At 44.8% G+C, this 21,757-nt stretch overlaps 1 protein-coding gene across 1 annotated transcript in view; it reads right to left on the reverse strand.

Moving 5' to 3' along the window:
* LOC144483731 (uncharacterized) overlaps positions 1-21,757 on the reverse strand; it is a 77,592-nt gene that overhangs the window by 55,547 nt on the left and 288 nt on the right. Inside the window, exon 2 of the mRNA XM_078202270.1 lies at positions 20,796-21,430. Coding sequence (XP_078058396.1) covers positions 20,796-21,430 — 635 coding nt within the window. The remainder of the gene's footprint in view (positions 1-20,795; positions 21,431-21,757) is intronic.

Consider the following 21,757-nt stretch of genomic DNA (forward strand, 5'->3'; position numbering starts at 1 on the left):
GGAACATTTTATAATCTCCACAGCATTTTAACCATTCATAGTATGTTTATAATTCCAAACGTTATAAACTGTTGTGTTCAAATTTACATTTCCAGCCTAACATCTGTATTAATGAATCATTTATTCTTTAATTGTCTCTCAATTCAGGCTGTCCATTTAACTAATCTCCTGCTTTACAATTGTGGGAACTTCACTCCACAAACAAGGGAGTCAAATGCATTGTTAAAAGCAGAATGTTCTTTATATAAAAAAATAACAAAGTTTAAAAATCATTGGCAAACAAAAGGAAACAGGAGCATTGGAACCAGCCTGGACTTGCAGACTGAAAGCCCGCACGTGCTCAGAAGGTTGAGAAGAACACTCTGTAACACTCCTCCTCCCCTTAAATTTTAATCCCCCATCAGGACAGAAATACAACAAAGTAATGTCTTTAACAATACGGAAGTCTGTCAGGAGCTTTGTGGTTTCATTGCGACCTGTACAATACCACTGGTGAATCTGGTAATGGTGTTTCTGGAATGGGAGGTGAAGAGGTAGTTTGAGAATCTGGACATGAACATTCCTCTTCCACTCCCACAGCAGAGTCAACTGGCAAAGCTGGAAACACAGGAACCATTTCCTGGTGAACATCCACAGCAGCATGATCCTCTGCCATGTTCTCAGTAACAGGTTGTTGACTCTGAAACTGTTCCTGACTCGGGGTCACACCGCAAGCAAATATGGTCTTGGTGGCTATGCTTAAAATTTCCACATTTAACTGGTTCCCATAAATCCTCAATTATAAAGCAAAATAGACATAAGTTTCCGGGCAATTTAAAAACAAATGAACTGTCTGCTGAAAGGGTTAACTTTTCTACAGAACCTAAAGGGGTGGGGAGTGAGCAGAAAAAACTTGGCACACAATTACGTCACTTTACATAATTTAAAAAATCTCTAACAACAAAACAATCTTAATTTTAAACTTCATCTATTATTCTTTTTGTTTTCTTCCTCAACCGAATAATTTTAATTTGATCAGTTTTTGTTAGGGATGGGTAACTTCTGTTCTTTATAAACTGATTCACTCGTTTTGTTAGTTCTACATGAGAATCAGAACCTAGACTTTATCATCCTTATCCTTTTTCTCCTTCTGCCACCACTCCCTCTGTTTTGCGGGAGGGTCGTGGGGATTCCAATCAGAACTAATCATTTTATCATAAAAGTAAAATACTGCGGATGCTGGAATCTGAAACAAAAACAGAAAATGCTGGAAAGTCTCAGCAGGTCTGACAGCATCTGTGGAGAGAGAATAGACCAATGCTTCGAGTCTGGATGACCCTTCATAAGAGCACTTCTGAAGTGTAATCCAGACTCAAAACATTGGCTCTATTCTCTTATCATTGTATTGATAAGTTTCTTAGATTTAGTTTCCAAATGGCAGGTAAGAGACCTGTCCGGTCCCCACTCGAACTCAGGTTTTTCACTGGCCATGCTTGGGTAAGATTATAACCATTAGCTATTTTGGATCTGGTATTGTGTAACGAGGTAGGTAGAATTAAGGATCTTATTGTGAAGGACCCTCTTGGGTCTAGTGACCACAATATGGTCGAATTTCTGATTCAGATGGAAGAGGAGAAAGTTTGGTCCCAAACCAGTGTCCTCTGTTTGAACAGAGGGAAATATGATAGGATGAGGGATGAATTGGCTAAGGTAGACTGGGAGAGCAGGCTGGCAGGTAGGATAGCTGAGGAACAGTGGAGGATTTTTAAGGAGATCCTTTTCAGTTCTCAGCAAAAATATATTCCAGCAAAAAACAAGGATTGTAAGAAAAGGGAGAACCAGCCGTGGATAACGAAGGAAATAAAGGAGAGTATTAAAATAAAAACAGCTGCGTACAGAGTGGCCAAAAATAGTGGAGAAACAAGTGATTGGGAAAAGTTTAAGAAACAACAAAGAGAGACTAAGCAAGCGATAAAGAAAGGAAGGATAGACTATGAAGCTAGGCTAGCAATTAATATAAAAAATGATAGTAAAAGTTTTTATAAATATATAAAAAGGAATAGAGTGGCTAGAGTGAATGTTGGACCCTTGGAGGACGAGAAGGGGGAGTTAATAGTGGGAAATGAGGATATGGCTGAGTCTTTAAATAAGTTTTTTGTGTCGGTCTTCACGGTGGAGGACACAAATAGTTTGCCAAATATTAACGATAGAGGGTTGGCAGCAGGAGAAATACTTAATACAATTAATGTTACCAGAGAGGCAGTGCTGGGTAGACTAATGGGACTGAAGGTGGATAAGTCCCCGGGTCCGGATGGAATGCATCCCAGGGTATTGAAAGAAATGTCAGAGGTAATAGTGGATGCGTTAGTGATTATTTATCAAAACTCGTTGCATTCTGGGGTAGTGCCGGTTGATTGGAAAACGGCTAATGTTACGCCGCTGTTTAAAAAAGGAAGGAGACAAAAGGCGGGTAACTATAGGCCGGTCAGCTTAACGTCTGTAGTAGGGAAAATGCTGGAATCCATTATTAAAAAGGAGATAGCAGGGCATCTGGATAGAAATGGTTCGATCAATCAGACGCAGCATGGATTCATGAGGGGAAAGTCGTGCTTGACGAACATGTTGGATTTTTATGAAGATGTGACTAGGGCGGTTGATGGAGGAGAACCGGTGGATGCGGTGTTTTTGGATTTCCAAAAGGCGTTTGATAAGGTGCCCCATAAAAGGCTACTGAAGAAGATTAGGGCACACGGAGTTGGGGGTAGTGTGTTAAAGTGGATTGGGGACTGGCTATCCGACAGGAAGCAAAGAGTCGGAATAAATGGGTGTTTTTCCGGTTGGAGGAAGGTAACTAGTGGCGTGCCGCAGGGATCGGTACTCGGGCCGCAACTGTTTACCATTTATATAGATGATCTGGAGGAGGGGACGGAGTGTAGGGTAACGAAGTTTGCAGACGACACAAAGATAAGTGGAAAAGTGAATCGTGTGGAGGACGGAGAAGATCTGCAGAGAGATTTGGACAGGCTGAGTGAGTGGGCGAGGATATGGCAAATGGAGTATAACGTTGAGAAATGCGAGGTTATACACTTTGGAGGAAATAATAACAAATGGGATTACTATCTCAATGGAAACAAATTAAAACATGCTACCGTGCAAAGGGACCTGGGGGTCCTTGTGCATGAGACGCAAAAGCCCAGTCTGCAGGTACAACAGGTGATCAAGAAGGCAAATGGGATGTTGGCCTATATTGCGAAGGGGATAGAATATAAAAGCAGGGATGTCTTGATGCACCTGTACAGGGCATTGGTGAGGCCGCAGCTGGAATACTGTGTGCAGTATTGGTCCCCTTATATGAGGAAGGATATATTGGCATTGGAGGGAGTGCAGAGAAGGTTCACCAGGTTGATACCGGAGATGAGGGGTTTGGATTATGAGGAGAGGCTGAGGAGATTGGGTTTGTACTCGTTGGAGTTTAGAAGGATGAGGGGAGATCTTATGGAGATTTATAAGATAATGCGGGGGCTGGATAGGGTGGAGGCGGAGAGATTCTTTCCACTTAGTAAGGAAGTTAAAACTAGAGGACACAGCCTCAAAATAAAGGGGGGTCGGTTTAAGACAGAGTTGAGGAGGAACTTCTTCTCCCAGAGGGTGGTGAATCTCTGGAATTCTCTGCCCACTGAGGTGGTGGAGGCTACCTCGCTGAATATGTTTAAAGCGCGGATGGATGGATTCCTGATCGGTAAGGGAATTAAGGGTTATGGGGATCAGGCGGGTAAGTGGTACTGATCCACGTCAGATCAGCCATGATCTTATTGAATGGCGGGGCAGGCTCGAGGGGCTAGATGGCCTACTCCTGCTCCTATTTCTTATGTTCTTATTAGAATCTACTCTCAGAGGTCCGCTTTTCAATCCAGTGCTACTTGGAGTATACCGTCACTTCACCGACTATCAGGTCATAAATATATGATAAAATAATTCAAATAATGCCTGAGAACGCTTTGAACTAACTACCTATCATCGTTTGTTGATTGGTCAGACCCCCTTTTTACAGATTCAAGTATCTCAGCCGCTGAACACCAGCTGGTCCTGGAATAAGTTTAATTCTAACTCATTCTGAGTAAATATTCTCACCAGGTCCTGTGTCGGGGCCCTGCTGAGCAGCTTTAATGGTTCATGATTGCAGAAACTGAGCAGTCACAGGAATGTGGTCAAGATAGTCCAGTCCCATAATGCCTCACATTCAATCTGCAGTCCTTCAATTATAACAGAATATGTGGCTGTATGTAGCTGCTTCGGCCACGGTCAACCCCAACACTGCCTTCCTGAACTGCTACAATGCCTCAGGTGTAGGCACACCCACAGTGCTGTTAGGGAGGGATTTCCAGCTACACATTCCAAACTTTCACTAACTGTAGGTGGATACCAGATTGATACATTCCATTCAACCACACCCAAGGTGAGTTATTGCAATTTCTTTATTGTCCAGGACAATATATTCACAATATCTTTAAAACAGAAATTAAACATTCCCATTTAATTTCAGGTATTAACATACTCTGTTAGTTTGTTCTTTATTGTCAATGTCAGGCTGAGGTTGTTCCCCTTGGAGCAAAGGAGGCTGAGGGGAGATTTGATAGAGGTGGGCAAGATTCTGACAGATTTAGATAAGGTGGACAAAGAAAAGCTGTTCCCATTAGCTGATGGGACAAGGACGAGGAGGGTGCAGATTTTGGTTCAGATATGTGGGATGGGGATGGGGGGGGGGGGAGGGGAGGGGGGGGGGGGGGGGGGAGGGAGGGGGGGGGGGGGGGGGGGAGGGAGGGGGGGGGGGGGGGGAGGGAGGGGGGGGGGGGGGCAATGTGAGGAAGAATATTTTGATGCTGTGAATGGTAATGACCTGGAACTCGCTGCCTACAAGGGTGGAGGAAGTGGAGACAATAAACAATTACAAAGGAAATTGGATGGGCATTTAGGGGGTTTTCAAACAGAAATGCTGACTAAATATCTCTGAACTTCCTCGCACCAGCCACTGGAGGCAAAATCGTGAGACCGGCCAGTCCCGCAGAAACCCTCACCCCTCCGCATTGACCAACTGTGAGAATGAACAAAATGCAGTCCTGGATGTAATTGAGAGCAGAAACAATAACAGCAGAATCCAACCCATGGAATCACTCGTGAATTTGCTGGTGTCTCAGCAGCTGGGATGAAACTCTGAATCCCTTCCCACACACAGAGCAGGTGAATGCTCTCTCCCCAGTGTGAACTCGCTGGTGTGTCTGCAGGCTGGATGAGTTAGTGAATCCCTTCTCACACTGAGGGCAGGTGAATGGCCTCTCCCCAGTGTGAACTCGCTGGTGTGTCTGCAGGGTGGATGACTGACTGAATCCCTTCCCACACACACAGCAGGTGAACGGCCTCTCCCCAGTGTGACTGCGTCGATGAATTTCCAGCCGAGATGGGCACATGAATCCCTTCCCACAGCCCCCACATTTCCACGGTTTCTCCATAGTTCAGGTCCTTGTGAATCTGTAGTTTAAACAATCAGTTAAATCTCACACAGACCATGGGTGCAGTCTCTCCCCGCTGTGAATGCTGCGATGTATTTTCAAGCTGTGTAACTGGTTAAAGCTCTTTCCACACTCAGTGCACTGGAACACTCTCACTCGGGTGTGTGTATCTCAGTGCATTTCCAGTCACACACATGCTTAAAATCTTCAGAGGCTGACAGAACAGAAAAACATTTCTCCTTCTAGATTCAAAGGTCAGTGATATTGAGGTCCCAATGAATTGAGTGACTCTGTCAGATGTTGATGTGACATTTGGTTTGAGATTTCTGTCTGTAAATTCTCACCTTCTGATATTCTGTAAAAGGAATTTACAAAAGTCATCAGTGTCAGTACAGGATAGAAATTCAGAACAGACAATTCAAGTTTCTGTGGAACATTCTTTTCTCTCATTCCCCAAAAGCTGTCAATATCCACTCTCCCTCCATTCTCACTCTGCTGTATCTAATATTCACCCTCCCAATTCTCCTGAAGGTGCTGATTGAGGCAGATTGACAGATCCATGCTCACTGCTTCCTGTCCTGGACACAGAGAGCTGGAAATCTCCATGCAGGCGGCCAGACAGATATATGTCTATCTGACTGGACTAACAATGTGTGGAATGTACAGACTGGACTCACTTCCTTTCCCTTCAGTGGTAAAGGGCAGACAAGTCACCAGGACCCAATGAACTGCACGCTAGGCTTTTAATGGAGGTTGCTGAAGAGATAGTGGAGAATTTTGTTGAAATTTTTCATAACTTGTTCAATTCCGGGAGAGTATCAGAAGATTGGCAATCAGCCAATGTGACGACCTTGGTCAAAAAGGGAGAAAGGCAGAAGGCAGGGAACTATAGGCCAGTTAATTTAACATCTATTATTGGCAAGACGCTGGAGTCAATAATCAAAGAGCAAATAGCTAATCATTTAGGAAAGCTGAATATAATCAAACCTCATCAACATGGTTCTATGAAAGATAAATTATGTTTGACAAATTTGCTTGAATTGTTTGAGGATGTAAGAAGGAGGGTAAATCGAGAGAAATCTGTACTTGTAGTTTATTTAAAAAGGGCGCCACGGCAGCACAGTGGTTAGCACTGCTGCTTCACAGTGCCAGGGACCCGGGTTCAATCCCAGCCTTGGGTGACAGTCTGTGTGGAGTATGCGCATTCTCTCCATGTCTGTGTGGATTTCTGAGTGCTCCAGATTCTTCCCACAGTCCAAAGATGTGTGGGTTAGATTGATTGGCCATGCTAAATTGCCCCTTTGTGTCCCTATAGATGTAGATTAGGTGGATTAGTGGGGTAAAAATGTGGGGCTACAGGGATAGGGCCTGGGAAAGATGAGTCAAGAGTTGGGGAAGATGCAATAAAGTCACCCCTCTGTCTTCAAAACATGGCAAATGGAGTTTAAAGTGGGGAAGTATGAGGTCATGTATTTCAGTAGGAGGAATCAACAGGGAGATTATCTAAATAGAGAGAGGCTGCCGGTGAGTGAAGTACAGAGGGATCTTGGTGTTCTTGTGCATGAATCACAAAAAGCTAGCAGGCAGGTCCCACATGAGGTAAGAAGGAAAATGGCATTTTGGCTTTTATTGCAAAGGGGTTGGAGTTTAAAAACAGGGAGGTTTTGTTGCAACTGTATAGTGTGTTGGTGATGCCTCACCCGGGATAATGCATACAGTTTTCATCCCCTTCCCTAAACAAGGATATAGTAACATTGGACATAGTCCAAAGGAGACTCACCAGGCTAATTCCTGGATGGGAGGGTTGTCCTATCAAGAGGGAGTAAATTGTCAAGGTCTGTGTTCCTTGAAGTTTTGAAGACAAAGGGGTTATTGAAACATATAAGATCCTGAGGGGGCTTGACAGGGTAGATGGTGAGATATTTTCACGAGTGGGAGAGTCTCAAACAAAATAAATACCTCATTGAATGTTTTTAAGGCAAAGATAGATACATTTTTGAACAGTAAAGGAATTAAGGGTTATGGTGAGCGGGCGGGTAAGTGGGGCTGAGTCCACAAAAAGATCAGCCATGATCTTATTGAATGGTGGAGCAGGCTCGAGGGGCCAGATGGCCTACTCCTGCTCCTAGTTCTTATGTTCTTATAAGCACTGATTCCAGATTGTTCAATACTTCTACACTGAATCCCTCTGCTTTCCTTCTCCCATATGTACTCGATGATGTACCGATCATGGTGCCCGAACTAAACTAAAACAAAAACCTTCTGACTCAACTAGGGATGGGTAAGAAATGCTGGCCAGCCAGCGACGCCCATGTCCCACAAATGAATAAAAGAAATCACAGAATTGTTTTGATTCAAAGTTGAGACCTCATCCACACACAGAACACGAGTAGAGTCTCTCCCGCTGTGAATACTGTAATTTTTTTCAGGCTGTGGAACTAGTTAAAGCTCTTTCCACAGTCAGTGCACTGGAACACTCTCATTCGAGTATGTGTGTGTCTCGGTGATTTGCCACTCACATTGATGTTTAAAACTTTCTGAAGCAGACGGTACAGAGAAACATTTCTTCTTCTGGATTCAAAGGCCAATGATAATCAGATCCCGATGAATTGAGTGAGGACGGGGCATTTGGAATGAGATTTCTGTCTGTAAATCCTCATCTCCTGATATCCTGTAAAAGAAGTTTACAAAAGTCATCACTCAGTACAAGATAGAAATTCAGAACAGATCATTCTAGTTTCTATGGAACATTCTTTCCCCTCTCATTCCACAAAAGCTGTGAATCTCCATCCCACACACTCTCCCTCCATTCTCACTCTGCTGTATCTAATATTCACCCTCCCAATTCTCCTGAAGATGCTGATTGAGGCTGATTGACAGATCCATGTTCACTGCTTCCTGTCAATCTTTTCGGTAAAACAATTAAACTAAATCAAATCAACTGAGGGACAAATAAACATTCTGTTAATCTTTTTAGCAAAACAAGTAAACCAAATTAAATTAAATGAGGGATAGATCAAAAGGGCAGACCTCAAAAAGAAGGGAATCGCCTGTCCTGGACACAGAGAGCTGGAAATCTCCATGCAGGCTACCAGACAGATATATGTCTATCTGACTGGACTAACAATGTGTGGAATATACAGACTGGATTCACTTCCTTTCCCTTCAGTTGCTGCAAGTCCCCAATTTCCCCCAGAATGAGAAAAGAAGGTATGGTATGGAGGGTATTATCTATGAGGAGTGATTGAATAAACTGGGATTGTTCTCCCTGGAAAGACGGAGGCTGAGGGTGACCTAATAGAAGTTTATAAAATGATGAGAAGTATAGATAGGGTGAACAGTTGGAAGCTGATAATTACAGGGGGGCACAAGTTCAAGATAATGGGGGAATGGTTCAATGGAGATGTGCAGGCGAAGTTTTTTTTACACAGAGGGTGGTGGGGGCCTGGGATGCATTGCCAAGGGAAGTGGTTGAGGCAGATACGTTAGCCACATTGAAGGCTCATGTTGATAGGCATATGAACAAATGGGGAATAGGGGAATTTCAGCGGTTGGTTTAGATAGGTAAAAGTGATCGGCGCAGGCTTGGAGGGCCGAAGGGCCTGTTCCTGTGCTGTACTGTTCTTTGAGACTTGCATATGTCATCTTACTTGATACTTTCCTAAAGCATTTGAACTAACGAAGTTGCATAAGGATCAACGTGAAATTGGGATAAACATTACAGGAGACTTGCATATGTAATTTAAGGGATACAATTTCTTGAAGCCTTTGAAGTAGCCGGGTTACACAAGGATCAACATTGCATCAGGGAGAATCTTAACATAGGGTTAAAAGCTGCTTAAAATGTTTTGCAAAATCCAAATGCTGCAAATTCATTCCAGACACTGACATCCACTTTGTTACATATGAACGAACATTTTCAATGCAATAGTTTCGCATGACAAAGTTGTAAAAATAATTTTAAAAATCATTTATTTCACTTTCTGTGCGTTACTTATATGTTAAACAACTTTCTGAAACATGTACAAAAAAAACAACCCAAAGGATGTCTGCTGCCTCTACGCACTATAGCTGGACTAAAAAATAAAACTGCAAATAAATAAGGGCAAAAACTCACCGAACAACAGCGCGAGTGCTGGAGGTCATAGAGGCTTACAGCATGGAAACAGGCCCTTCGACCCAACTTGTTCGTGGCGCCCTTTTTTTAAACACGTGAGCTAATCCCAATTGCCCGTGTTTGACCCATATCCCTTTATACCCATCTTACCCACGTAACTGTCTAAATGCTTTTTAAAAGACAAAATTGTACCCGCCTCTACTACTACCTCTGGCAGCTTGTTCCAGAGACTCACCACCCTCTGTGTGAAAAAATTGCCCTCTGAACACTTTTGTATCTCTCCCTTCTCACCTATGCCCTCTAGTTTTAGACTCCCCCACCTTTGGGAAAAGATATTGACTATCTATTGATGGATTGATAGGACTTGATGGATTGAGTTATAAGGAGAGGCTGGATAGACTGGGACTTTTTTCTCTGGAGCGTAGGAGGCTGAGGGGTCACCTGATAGAGGTCTATAAAATAATGAGGGACATACACAAGGTAGATAGTCAATATCTTTTCCCAAAGGTAGGGGAGTCTAAAACTAGAGGGCATAGGTTTAAGGTGAGAGGGGAGAGATACAAAAGTGTCCAGAGGAGCAATTTGTTCACACAGAGGGTGGTGAGTGTCTGGAACAAGCTGCCAGAGGTAGTAGTAGAGGCGGGTACAATTCTATCTTTTAAAAAGCATTTAGATAGTTACATGGGTACGATGGGTATACAGGGATGCAGGCAATTGGGATTAGCTTAGGGGTTTTAAAAAAAAGGGCAACATGGACAAGTTGGGCCGAAGGGCCTGTTTCCATGCTGTAAACTCTGTGACTCTATGACTATGACTCTTTGACGTTTTGGCGCAATTCCAGCGCAGCGCTTCCCCGCCTGCAGCTTTCAGACCTTCGACCAGAGGTTTAAAATTGGCGCTCTTTCAGTGCACATGCGCATGCGCCGGGACATCCATGACATCCCACGCGCATGCTCCATACTCCACGTAACGCAGCATTTCGGGGCAGAAGTGACACCGCACGGTCTCCGGGTTCCAGTGCGCAGGCACGAAAGGCCCCACCCATTGCTCCCCCTCCCCCAGCATGTCCTCGAACCAAGGTTTCCAGGCAACCGGCTGACGGCTCCGTCACTGAGCGGCCAGCTGCTCCGTTCTCGCCTCTCAGGACCCTGGACTGCGCATGTCTAAGGGAGAGGGGAAACTGCGCATGTGTGGGGGCGTGACCCCCTGACCTTCATGTTGCGGTTTTAACCAATGGGACAAGTTGGAGGACCGGAAGGACTCTGGTCCTCCAGCCAATCAGAGCGCGGGTTTTGTACGGAAGCACACTCTCGAGTGAGAGTGTTCCAGTGCAGTGAGTGTGGAAAGAGCTTTAACCAGTTACACTGCCTGAAAATACATCACAGCATTCACAGCGGGAGAGACTGTACCCGTGTTCTGTGTGAGATTTAACTGATTGTTTAACCTGGAGAGTCACAAGGACACCCGCATCATGGAAAAACCGTGCAAATGTGGGGACTGTGGAAAGGGATTCAGATCCCCATCTGAGCTGGAAATTCATCGACGCATTCACACTGGGGAGAAACCGTTCAGCTGCTCTGTGTGTGGGAAGGGATTCACTCGGTTAACCACCCTGCAGATGCACCAGCGAGTTCACACCGGGGAGAGGCCGTTCATCTGCTCTGTGTGTGGGAAGGGATTCACTCGGTTATCCACCCTGCGGACGCACCAGCGGGTTCACACTGGGGAGAGGCCATTCACCTGCTCTCAGTGTGGGAAGGGATTCACTCAATCATCCCACCTGCTGACACACAAAGTCACTCATACCCAGGAGAGACCCTTTAAATGCTCTGACTGTGGGAGTGGATTCAAAACCTCTCAGAAACTGGTGTCCCATCAGCGCATTCACATTGAGGAGAGACCATTCAGCTGCTCTCACTGCACAAAGAGGTTTAGGTTGTCAGCCAAACTGCAGAGACACCAGCGAGTTCACACTGGGGAGAGGCCATTTACCTGTACTGTATGTGGGAAGGGATTCGCTCATTTATCCACCCTGCTGACACACAAAGTCACTCACACCAATGAGAGATGCTTTAAGTGCTCCGACTGCGGGAATGGATTTAAAAGATCTCAGGATCTGATGATCCACCAGCGCTTTCACACTGAGGAGAGACCGTTCAGCTGCTCTCACTGCACAAAGAGGTTTAGAACGTCATCCCACCTGCAGAGACACCAGCGAGTTCACACTGGGGAGAGACCATTCGCCTGCTCTGAGTGTGGGAAGGGATTCACTCTGTCATCAAACCTGCTCAGACACAAAGTGACTCACACCAAGGCGAGACGCTTTAAATGATCTGACTGTGGAAGTGGTTTCAAAATCTCTGGTGAACTGGTGACCGACCAGCACATTCACACCGAGGAGAGACCATTCAGCTTCTCTTACTGCTCAAAGAGATTTAGAACATCATCCAACCTGCGAATACACCAGCGAGTTCACACTGGGGAGAGGCTGTTCACCTGCTCTGTGTGTGGGAAGGAATTCACTGCTTCAACCAACCTGCTGAAGCACAAAAGCACTCACAACAGCGAGAAACCCTTTAAATGTTCTGACTGTGGGAGTAGTTGTGTCGAACATGATGCCAAATTAAACTATTCCTTTCTGCCTGCCCTTGGTCCATATTCCTCTATTCCTTACATATTCATGTGCTTATCTAAAACCCCCTTAAACACCCCTATCGTATCTGCCTCCAGCGCCAACCCTGGCAGTGCGTCCTAGACACCGACCACTCTCTGTGTAAAAAAGCGTACCTCTCACATCTCCTTTGAACTTTCCCCCTCTCACCATCAGTGCGTGTCCCCTGGTATTAGACATATCAACTCTGGGAAAAAGATTCTGACTGTCAGCTCTATCAATGTCTCTCATAATTTTATAGATTTCTATCAGGTCTCCCCTCACCCTCTGCTGCTCCAGAGATAACAACCCTCGTTTGTCATAGCTTATATTCTCTAATCCAGGCAACATCCTGGAAAACCCCTTCTGTACCTTCTTCAAAGCCTCAGCATCCTTTCTGTAAGAGGGCAACCAGAATTGAATGCAATATTCTAAGTGAGGCCTAACTGAAGTTTTATAAAGCTGCAACATATCATCCTGACTCTTGTATTCAATAAAGGCAAGCATGCCATATGCCTTCTTTACAACCCTGTCTACTTGTGTCCAAATTCAGGGAGCTATGGACTTGAACCCCAAGATCCGTCTGTACTTCAATGCTGTTCACGGGTCTGCCATTAACTGTATACTTATCCTTAACATTTAATATCCCAAAGTGCAGCACCTCACACTTGCCCAGACTAAACTTCATCAGCCATTTCTTTGCCCATATCTGTAGCTGATCTATATCCTGCTGTATCTTTTGACAACCTTCTACACTATCTACAACTCCACCTCGCTTTGTGTCATCTGCAAACTTACTAACGCACCCATCCACATTTTCATCCAGGCATTTATATATATCATGAACAACAGAGATCCCAGTACAGATCCCTGCAGAATACCACTCGTCACGGACCTTCAGCCAGAAAAACAACCTTCCACCACGACTCCCTGACTTCTATGGGCAAGTCAATTCTGAATCCAAGCGGACAAGTCACCGTGAATCCCATGCATCTTAATCTTCTGGATGAGCCGACCATGAGGGACCTTGTTGAAAGCCTCACTAAAATCCATGTACACAACATCCACTGCTCTACCCTCATCGAGCACCTTCGTCACCTCCTCGATAAAATCAATCAAGTCAGTAAGATGTTGACGGTGCTCCCACTGCAGTCCTGTGATGAAAATATAGACTGGTTGGTGAAATGTAGATAACAGGTAGAATTGATATCTAATGAGGACTTTATACTTTAGAATTGAATAAAGGGCTCATTGTTACTAACGGGGAAAGAAGGGTTAAAACCCTTACCCAGAACCCTTTTCACACACACGTGGACATCTCTGAATCTGACACACACCAAATGGAACGTTACACAAGGGGCTGGAATTCACTGGAATTTCTTAACAACCTTTCAATAGAAATGTCCTGGTACCGACTGTGACAAAGGACACAACAGACAGCAAGAACCAGGAGGAACCTTTAACACAGAGAATGTTAATAACCTTGTTCAGGACACCGGTGCCAGGCACAGGAGGATCCCAGGTAAAAAGGGAACATTTAATTTCTGTCTGTTTCACAATTCTAACTGACTGATTCTTTATCAAAGGAATGTTTAAAAACAGCATTGTGATATTCCAAGGTCAACTGTGTCTGGGAAAGGGACACACTGATGTGTTTTTATTTTAAACAGGAGGATCCATTGAAAAGCAGCTCTGGACGATACGAGCACCTCCTGACCTACTTTCAATTCATTTCAAATCACCCATCACTTTCCGTGGAATATTCTTTATTCTTTCCTGGGATGTGGACACTGCTGGCAAAGCCCCAGCACACGTTGCTCATCTCCTAATTGCCCCTGAACGGAGTGACTTGCTCAGCCATCTCAGAGGGACAGTTAAGAGACACCCACATCGCTGTGTGGGTCTGGATTCACATGTAGGCCAGATCGGGTAAGGATGGCAGATCTCCTTCCCTAATAAGGGATATTAATAGGGTGAACCGGATGGGTTTTTACAACAATCCATGACAGTTTCATGGTCACCGTTTCGGAGACTAACTTTATATAATTCCAGATTGATCCACTGAATTCAAATCCCACCAGCTGCCTGTCCCCAGATCCTTTGCTGGCTCTCTGCATTACTCGGCCAGAGACATTCCCACTGTCCCACCACCTCCCCCTGAATGGAATATTCCACAGACCCTTAGTTAAATGGGAAGGAGAAAAGAGAAAGGCTTTGACCTTTCACAGAAAGCAGGCAGTCTGCAGTTATCCTGGAAGCTGTCAGCTGTGGGACCAGGAGCTGTGAACCAGCTGTGGGATGAGGAGCTGTGAACCAGCTGTGGGACTGGAAGCCTGGAGGGCCATGAGGAACCAGTGCTGTTCCTCATGTTTAAATCCCTCAGCAAGAAGACAGTGAAGCTCAGGCTTTGATTGAGGAGTCCACAGTTTTGAGATCATAGAAGAAAGTTGAAGAGTTGTTTAGTGGGAAGCTAATGGAAGGACCTCATAAAAGCTTGGAGAATCGCTGGAACACTGAGGAGGATTAAAGTGAATTCTGGTGAGCTTTGACGTACCTTCCATATGTTCACAGGAACAGAAGTGAATGAACCTTCAAGATATTAAGTATCAGGGAAATTTTGGGTAGAAGTTAAAAAGTAGAACTGTGTTTCTAACATAAGTCTTTTTAACCTACAGTGTTCAGTTTGTAGTGTTGGTTTTTAATTTTCCTTTGTATATAAAGTATGTTTTTGTAGTGTTGGCTTTTAATTTTCCTTTGTATATAAAGTATGTTTTTGTTTAAATGCATAGATTCTTGTGACATTATTCTTCCAGTTAATCACTGGCTATTTGAATTTTTCTTTAAACATTAACGGCCCCAACCAGAATTATAACGATATTCACAGAAAATATTTCAAAACAAATCAAAGATGAAAAAATATAATTTCCCTTATTTTGTATGGCTGAGCCAGCTCTGCTTTCAGACCATTTATTTAGATTTAAAACACTGGTCTTAGACCCACATTTCTCCCCTTCAAACAGAATGTGAAATTCTATCCTATTGTAAGATCTGGGTTTGGCTCCAATCTCAATTGTAACAGTCAGGTCAGTTACCCATTGGAATAAGTTGTGAAAGGAATCTGCAGCTCCTGACTAGTTACAGACTGTTCCAGGTACAAGAATGTTGTCACAGAATTTATGAATTGTAATAAGTATAAAATCACAATATTTAAACACAGTGGATCAGTCCACTCACTCTGGAACACCAGCTCTCGGCTTCTGGTTGACTGTGGCTGTCGGCTGTTCTGTTGACCAAAGTCTATCTTCTTACTTCATGTTGTGTTGTGTTGCGCACCGAGCTCCGGAAAATTGTCGCTCATTAACCCTCGCTCACAACTATCTCTGTGCGGTATTCGCTCATTCAGCTTTGTCGCTCGTCTGCTGTGGTTCTGATTGGCCTCAGCAGCACATGATCAATCCCTGATTCATTAAATGGTGCATGATCAATGTTTGATTGGTCCCTGAAGGATATTGGTCATCTTGCTGATGTCACTTCCTATTAACTCGTAGAATCCCTACAGTGCAGAAGGAGGCCATTTGGCCCATCGAGTCTGCACTGACCACAATCCCACCCAGGACCTATCCCCGCAACCCCACGTATTTACCCAACTAATTCCCCTGACACTAAGAGGCAATTTAACACAGCCATTCAATCTAACCTGCACGTCTTTGGAGTGTGAGAGGAAACCGGAGCACCTGAAGAAAACCCACGCAGACACGGGGAGAATGTGCAAACTCCACACACACAGTCACCTGAGGTTGGAATTGAACCCGGGTTCCTGGCACTGTGTGGCAGCAGTGCGAACCACTGTGCCACCGTGCTGCCCGGGTCACCTTGCTGACATCACTTCCCATTAACTCCTAACTGAGTTAATCCAGGATCTCAGTCACTTGCAGCAACATCCTTTTCTTCATTGCTTTTCTCTGCTGCTGTAGTAAGTTCAAAGCTTTTCCACTGAGAAAACAAGGCAGCACAAGGTCATTTGTGTGTCTGCTTCTTTGTAATAAAAGGACGTGTGGTATCACTTCCTAATGACTGATGTTCTGCAGTTTTTGGAATCTGAAACAAAAACAGAAAATGCTGGAAAATCTCAGCAAGTCTGACAGCATCTGTAAAGAGAGAATAGTGACAACATCTTGAGTCAGGATGACTCTTTGTCAGAGATGAAGACAAGAAAAATCGGACAAAATTTATCCTGTGAGGGTCAAGAATTGGGAAGCAATCGATTAAACCTCCTCTGAACCACTTTCAATGCATTTGTATCATTTCTTAAATAGGAGACAAAGCTGCACCCAGTGTTCAAGATGCAGTTTCAGCAACGCCCTGTATAACTGAAGCAGAACATCTTTACTTCTATGTTCAATTTCTCTCATAATAGAACAAAGAACAAAGAGAATTACAGCACAGGAACAGGCCCTTCGGCCCTCCAAGCCTGCACCGACCATGCTGCCCGACTTAACTAAAAACCCCAACCCTTCCGGAGACCATATCCCTCTATTCCCATCCTAATCATGTCCTTGTCAAGACGCCCCTTAAAAGTCACTACCGTATCCGCTTCCACTACCTCCCCCGACAACGAGTTCCAGGCACTCACTATTCTCTCTGTAAAAAATGTGCCTTGTACATCTCCTTTAAATCTTCCACCTCGCATCTTAAACCTATGCCCCCTGGTAATTGACTATTCCACCCTGGGAAAAAGCTTCTGACTATCCGCTCTTAGGGTGGCACGGTAGCACAGTGGTTAGCACTGCTGCTTCACAGCTCCAGGGATCTGGGTTCGACTCCCGGTTTGGGTCACTGTCTGTGTGGAGTTTGCACGTTCTCCTCGTGTCTGCGTGGGTTTCCTCCGGGTGCTCCGGTTTCCTCCCACAGTCCAAAGATGTGCGGGTTAGGTTGATTGGCCATGCTAAAAATTGCCCCTTAGAGTTCTGAGATGCGTAGGTTAGAGGGATTAGTGGGTAAATATGTAGGGATAAGGGGGTAGGGCCTGGGTGGGATTGTGGTTGGTGCAGACTCGATGGGCCAAATGGCCTCTTTCTGCACTGTAGGGATTCTATGATAAGCTCTGTCCATGCCCTCATAATCTTGGAGACTTCTATCAGGTCTCCCCTCAACCTCCGTCGCCAGTGAGAACAAATTAAGTTGCTCCAACCACTCCTCATAGCTAATGCCCTCCATACCAGGCAACATCCTGGTAAATCCTTTCTGTATCCTCTCCAAAGCCTCCACATCCTTCTGGTGGTATGGCGACCAGAATTGAACACTCTATTCTAACTAAGCTTCTATAAAGCTGAAACATGACTTGCCAACTTTAAAACTCAATACCCCGGCCGATGAAGGCACGCATGCCATATGCCTTCTTGACTACCTTCTCCACCTGCATTGCCACTTTCAGTGACCTGTGTAGCTGTAAACCCAGATCCCTTTGCCTATCTTAAGGGTTCTGCTATTTTCTGTGTATTTCCTATCTGTATTAGACCTTCCAAAATGCATTACCTCACATTTGTCCGGAATAATAAAGGATAACATTCCATTTGTCAGAACTTTGATTTATTTGAACTAAGATTTATGAGGGTTCTCTTGTTTACAATAACCTCCCTAATCGTAAATCACACCAGGTTCCAGTGTCTTAACCATATGGCAAGAAAGAATACTTTAAATGGTGAATTCAGAAAGTTTATTAATCATTAAAAATTTAACAAGTCAGAAAGATAAAAAACGGAGTGTCGATTAACAGTGAATAGAGAAAGTTTAACTTTAACAATTGAACAGACTTCTCTCCATCCCTCTCAGACCAGGACATGAAGTGACCACTCCAAAAACATTGATAACTTGTAAAACCAACAGCTCTCCACACCTCTCTGTAAACATCTCTCCCTCCACCTTTCTCGACCAAATTGCCTTCTCAAGACCACTTTTTTATACTTTAAAAATGTTAAAAAGACCATCTTAGCCCATTCCCATAAATCTTCAATTATAAACTAAAATAGACACGAGTTTCCGGGTGATTTAAAAACAAATTAACTGTCTGCTGAAAGAGTTAACTTTTCTACAGAACCTAAAGGGGTGGGGAGTGAGCAGCAAAAACTTGGCACACAATTACATCACTTTACACAAGTTTAAAACAAAACAAATCATTTTAAATTTCATCCATTAATTTTTTTGTTCTATTCCTCAACCTACTTAATTTGATCAGTTTTTGATAGGGATGGGTAACTTTTGTTCTTTATAAACTGATTCACTCATTCTGTTTACTCTACATCAGCTCGAGAATCAGAACCCAGACTTTATCATCCTTATCCTTTTTCTCCCTTTGCCACCACTCCCTCTGTTTTGCAGGGATTCCAATCAGAACGAATCATTTTATCATAAAAGTGAAATACTGCGGATACTGGAATCTGAAAGAAAACAGAAAATGCTGGAAAATCTCCGCAGGTCTGACAGTATCTGTGGAGAGAGAATAGAGTCAATGTTTCGAGTCTGGATGTCCCTTTATAAGAGCTCTTATGAAGTGTCATCCAGACTCGAAAGATTGGCTCTATTCTCTAATCAGTTTAATCGATAAGTTTCTTGTTCTTAGTTTCCAAATGGCAGGAAGAGACCTGTCCAGTCCCCACTTGAGCTCTGATTTTTCACTGGCCATGCTTGGGTAGGATTAGAACCATTAGAATCTACTCTCAGAGATCTGCTTTTCAGTCCAGTGCTACTTGGAGTGTACCGTCACTTCACCGACTATCAGGTCACAAGTCCCTCACAGTTCTTATCACAAATTTATGATAAAATAATTTAAACATGCCTGAAAACGCTTCTTCACCTCTTAGTCAGCTTCCTACCCCCGTTTGTTCATTAGTCAGACCCCTTTTTCACAGATTCCGGGATCTCAGCTGCTGAACACCAGCCGGTCCTGCAATAATCTCATAGAATCTCTACAGTGCAGAAGGAGGCCATTCGGCCCATCAAGTATGCACCAACCACAATCCCACCGACCCTATCCCCATTACCCCATGCATTTACCCCAGCTAGTCCCCCTGACACGAAGGGGCAATTTAGCATGGCCAATCCACCTAACCTGCACTTCTTTGGAGTGTGGAAGGAAACCGGAGCACCCGGAGGAAACCTACACAGACATGGGGAGAATGTGCAAACTCCACACAGACAGTGGCCCAAGCTGGGAATTGAACTCGGGTCCCTGGCGCTGTGAGGCAGCAGTGCTAACCACTGTGCCACATGCCGCCCCAGTTTAATTCTAAGTCATTCTGAGTAAATATTCTCACCAGCTCCTCTGTTGGGGCCCTGCTAAGCAGCTTTAATGGTCTGTGATTGCAGAAACTGAGCAGTCACAGGAATGTGGTCAAGATAGTCCAGTCCCAGAATGCCTCACATTCAATCTGCTGTCCTTCAATTATAACAGAATATGTGGCTGTATGTAGCTGCCTCGGCCGTGGTCAACCCCAAGGGTGCCTTCCTGAACTGCTACAGTGCCTGAGGAGTAAGTACACCCACAGTGCTGTTAGGGAGGGATTTCCAGCTACACATTCCAGACTTTCACTGGACTGTAGGTGGATACCAGATTGATATATTCCATTCAACCACTCACAAGGTGAGTTATTCCAATTCCTTTATTGTCCAGGACAATATATTCACAATATCTTTAAAACAGGAATTAAACATTCCCATTTGGTTTCAGGTCTTAACATATTCTGTTAGTTTGTTCTTTATTGTCAATGTCAGGCTGGGGTTGTTCCTCTTGGAGCAAAGGAGGTTGAGGGGAGATTTGATAGAGGTGGACAAGATTCTGACAGGTGCAGATAAGGTGGACAAAGAACAGCTGTTCCCATTAGCTGATGGGACATGGACGAGGGGGACACAGATTTAAAGTTTCAGGTCAGAGATGTAGGGAGGGATGTGAGGAAGAATATTTTGATGCAGCGAATGGTAATGACCTGGAACTCGCTGCCGACGAGGATGGAGGAAGTGGAGACAATAAACAATTACAAAGGAAATTGGATGGGCATCTGGGGGAGTTTCAAACAGAAATGCTGACTAAATATCTCTGAACTTCCTCAAACCCTGTCACTCTGTGATCCTTGTGAAATTTAAAACAAGGTATTCGCAACAAGACTCAAAGAACATCAGCTCACTGGAGGCAAAGTTGTGAGACCGGCCAGTCCAGCAGAAAGAAACCCTCCGACCCTCCCCATTGACTAACTGTGAGAATGAACAAAATGCAGTCCTGGATGTAATTGAGAGCAGAAACAATAACAGCAGAATCCAACCCCTGTGAACTTCTTGGTGCCTCAGTAGCTGTGATGAAATTCTGAACACTTTTTATACACTGAGAAGGTGGACAGTTTCTCCCCAGTATAACTTCACTGATGTCTCTCAACAGGTGGGATAACTGAGTGAATTCCTTCCCACACTGAGAGCAGGTGAATGGTCTCTCCCCATGTGAATTTGCTGGTGTCTCTGCAGGTTGGACAACTGACTGAAACCCTTCCCACACTGAGAGCAAGTAAATGGCCTCTCCCCAGTATGAACTCGCTGGTGTCTCCGCAGGTGGGATGACTGAGTGAATCTCTTCCCACACTGAGAGCAGGTGAACGGCCTCTCTCCAGTGTGAACTCGCTGGTGTTTCTGCTGGGTGGATAACTGACTGAAACCCTTCCCACACTGAGAGCAAGTAAATGGCCTCTCCCCAGTGTGAACTCGCTGGTGTGTCCGCAGCTCGGATGACCGAGTGAATCTCTTCCCACACTGAGAGCAGGTGAATGGCCTCTCCCCAGTGTGAACTCGCTGGTGTGTCTGCAGGTCAGATGACCGAGTGAATCCCTTCCCACACTGAGAGCAGGTGAATGGCCTCTCCCCAGTGTGAACTCGCTGGTGTCTCTGCAGGTCGGATGAACGAGTAAATCCCTTCCCACACTGAGAGCAGGTGAATGGCCTCTCCCCGGTGTGAACGTGCTGATGTGTCCGCAGGTCGGATGACCGAGTGAATCTCTTCCCACAACGAGAGCAGATGAATGGCCTCTCCCCAGTATGAATTCGCATGTGTGTCCATAGATTGGATAACTGGTTGAATCCCTTCCTACACCGAGAGCAGGTGAACGGCCTCTCCCCAGTGTGAATTCGCTGGTGTCTCTGCAAAGTGGATAACACAGTGAATCCCTTTCCACACTGAGAGCAGGTGAACGGTCTCTCTCCGGTGTGAACTCGCTTGTGTGACTGCAGGCTGGGCAACAGAGCGAATCCCTCCCCACACTGAGAGCAGATGAATGGCCTCTCCCCAGTGTGGCTGCGCCGATGAGCATCTAGCAGAGAGGGGGCTCTGTATCTCTTCCCACAGTCCGCACATTTCCATGGTTTCTCCATGGTGCAGGTGTCCTTGCCTCTCCCTTGGGTGGCCAATCAGTTGAAGCCTTGTCCACACACACAACACGGGTACCGTCTCTCCCTGCTGTGAATGGT

This window comes from Mustelus asterias, unplaced genomic scaffold, assembly GCF_964213995.1.
Source record: "Mustelus asterias unplaced genomic scaffold, sMusAst1.hap1.1 HAP1_SCAFFOLD_77, whole genome shotgun sequence".
Lineage (NCBI taxonomy): Eukaryota > Metazoa > Chordata > Chondrichthyes > Carcharhiniformes > Triakidae > Mustelus > Mustelus asterias.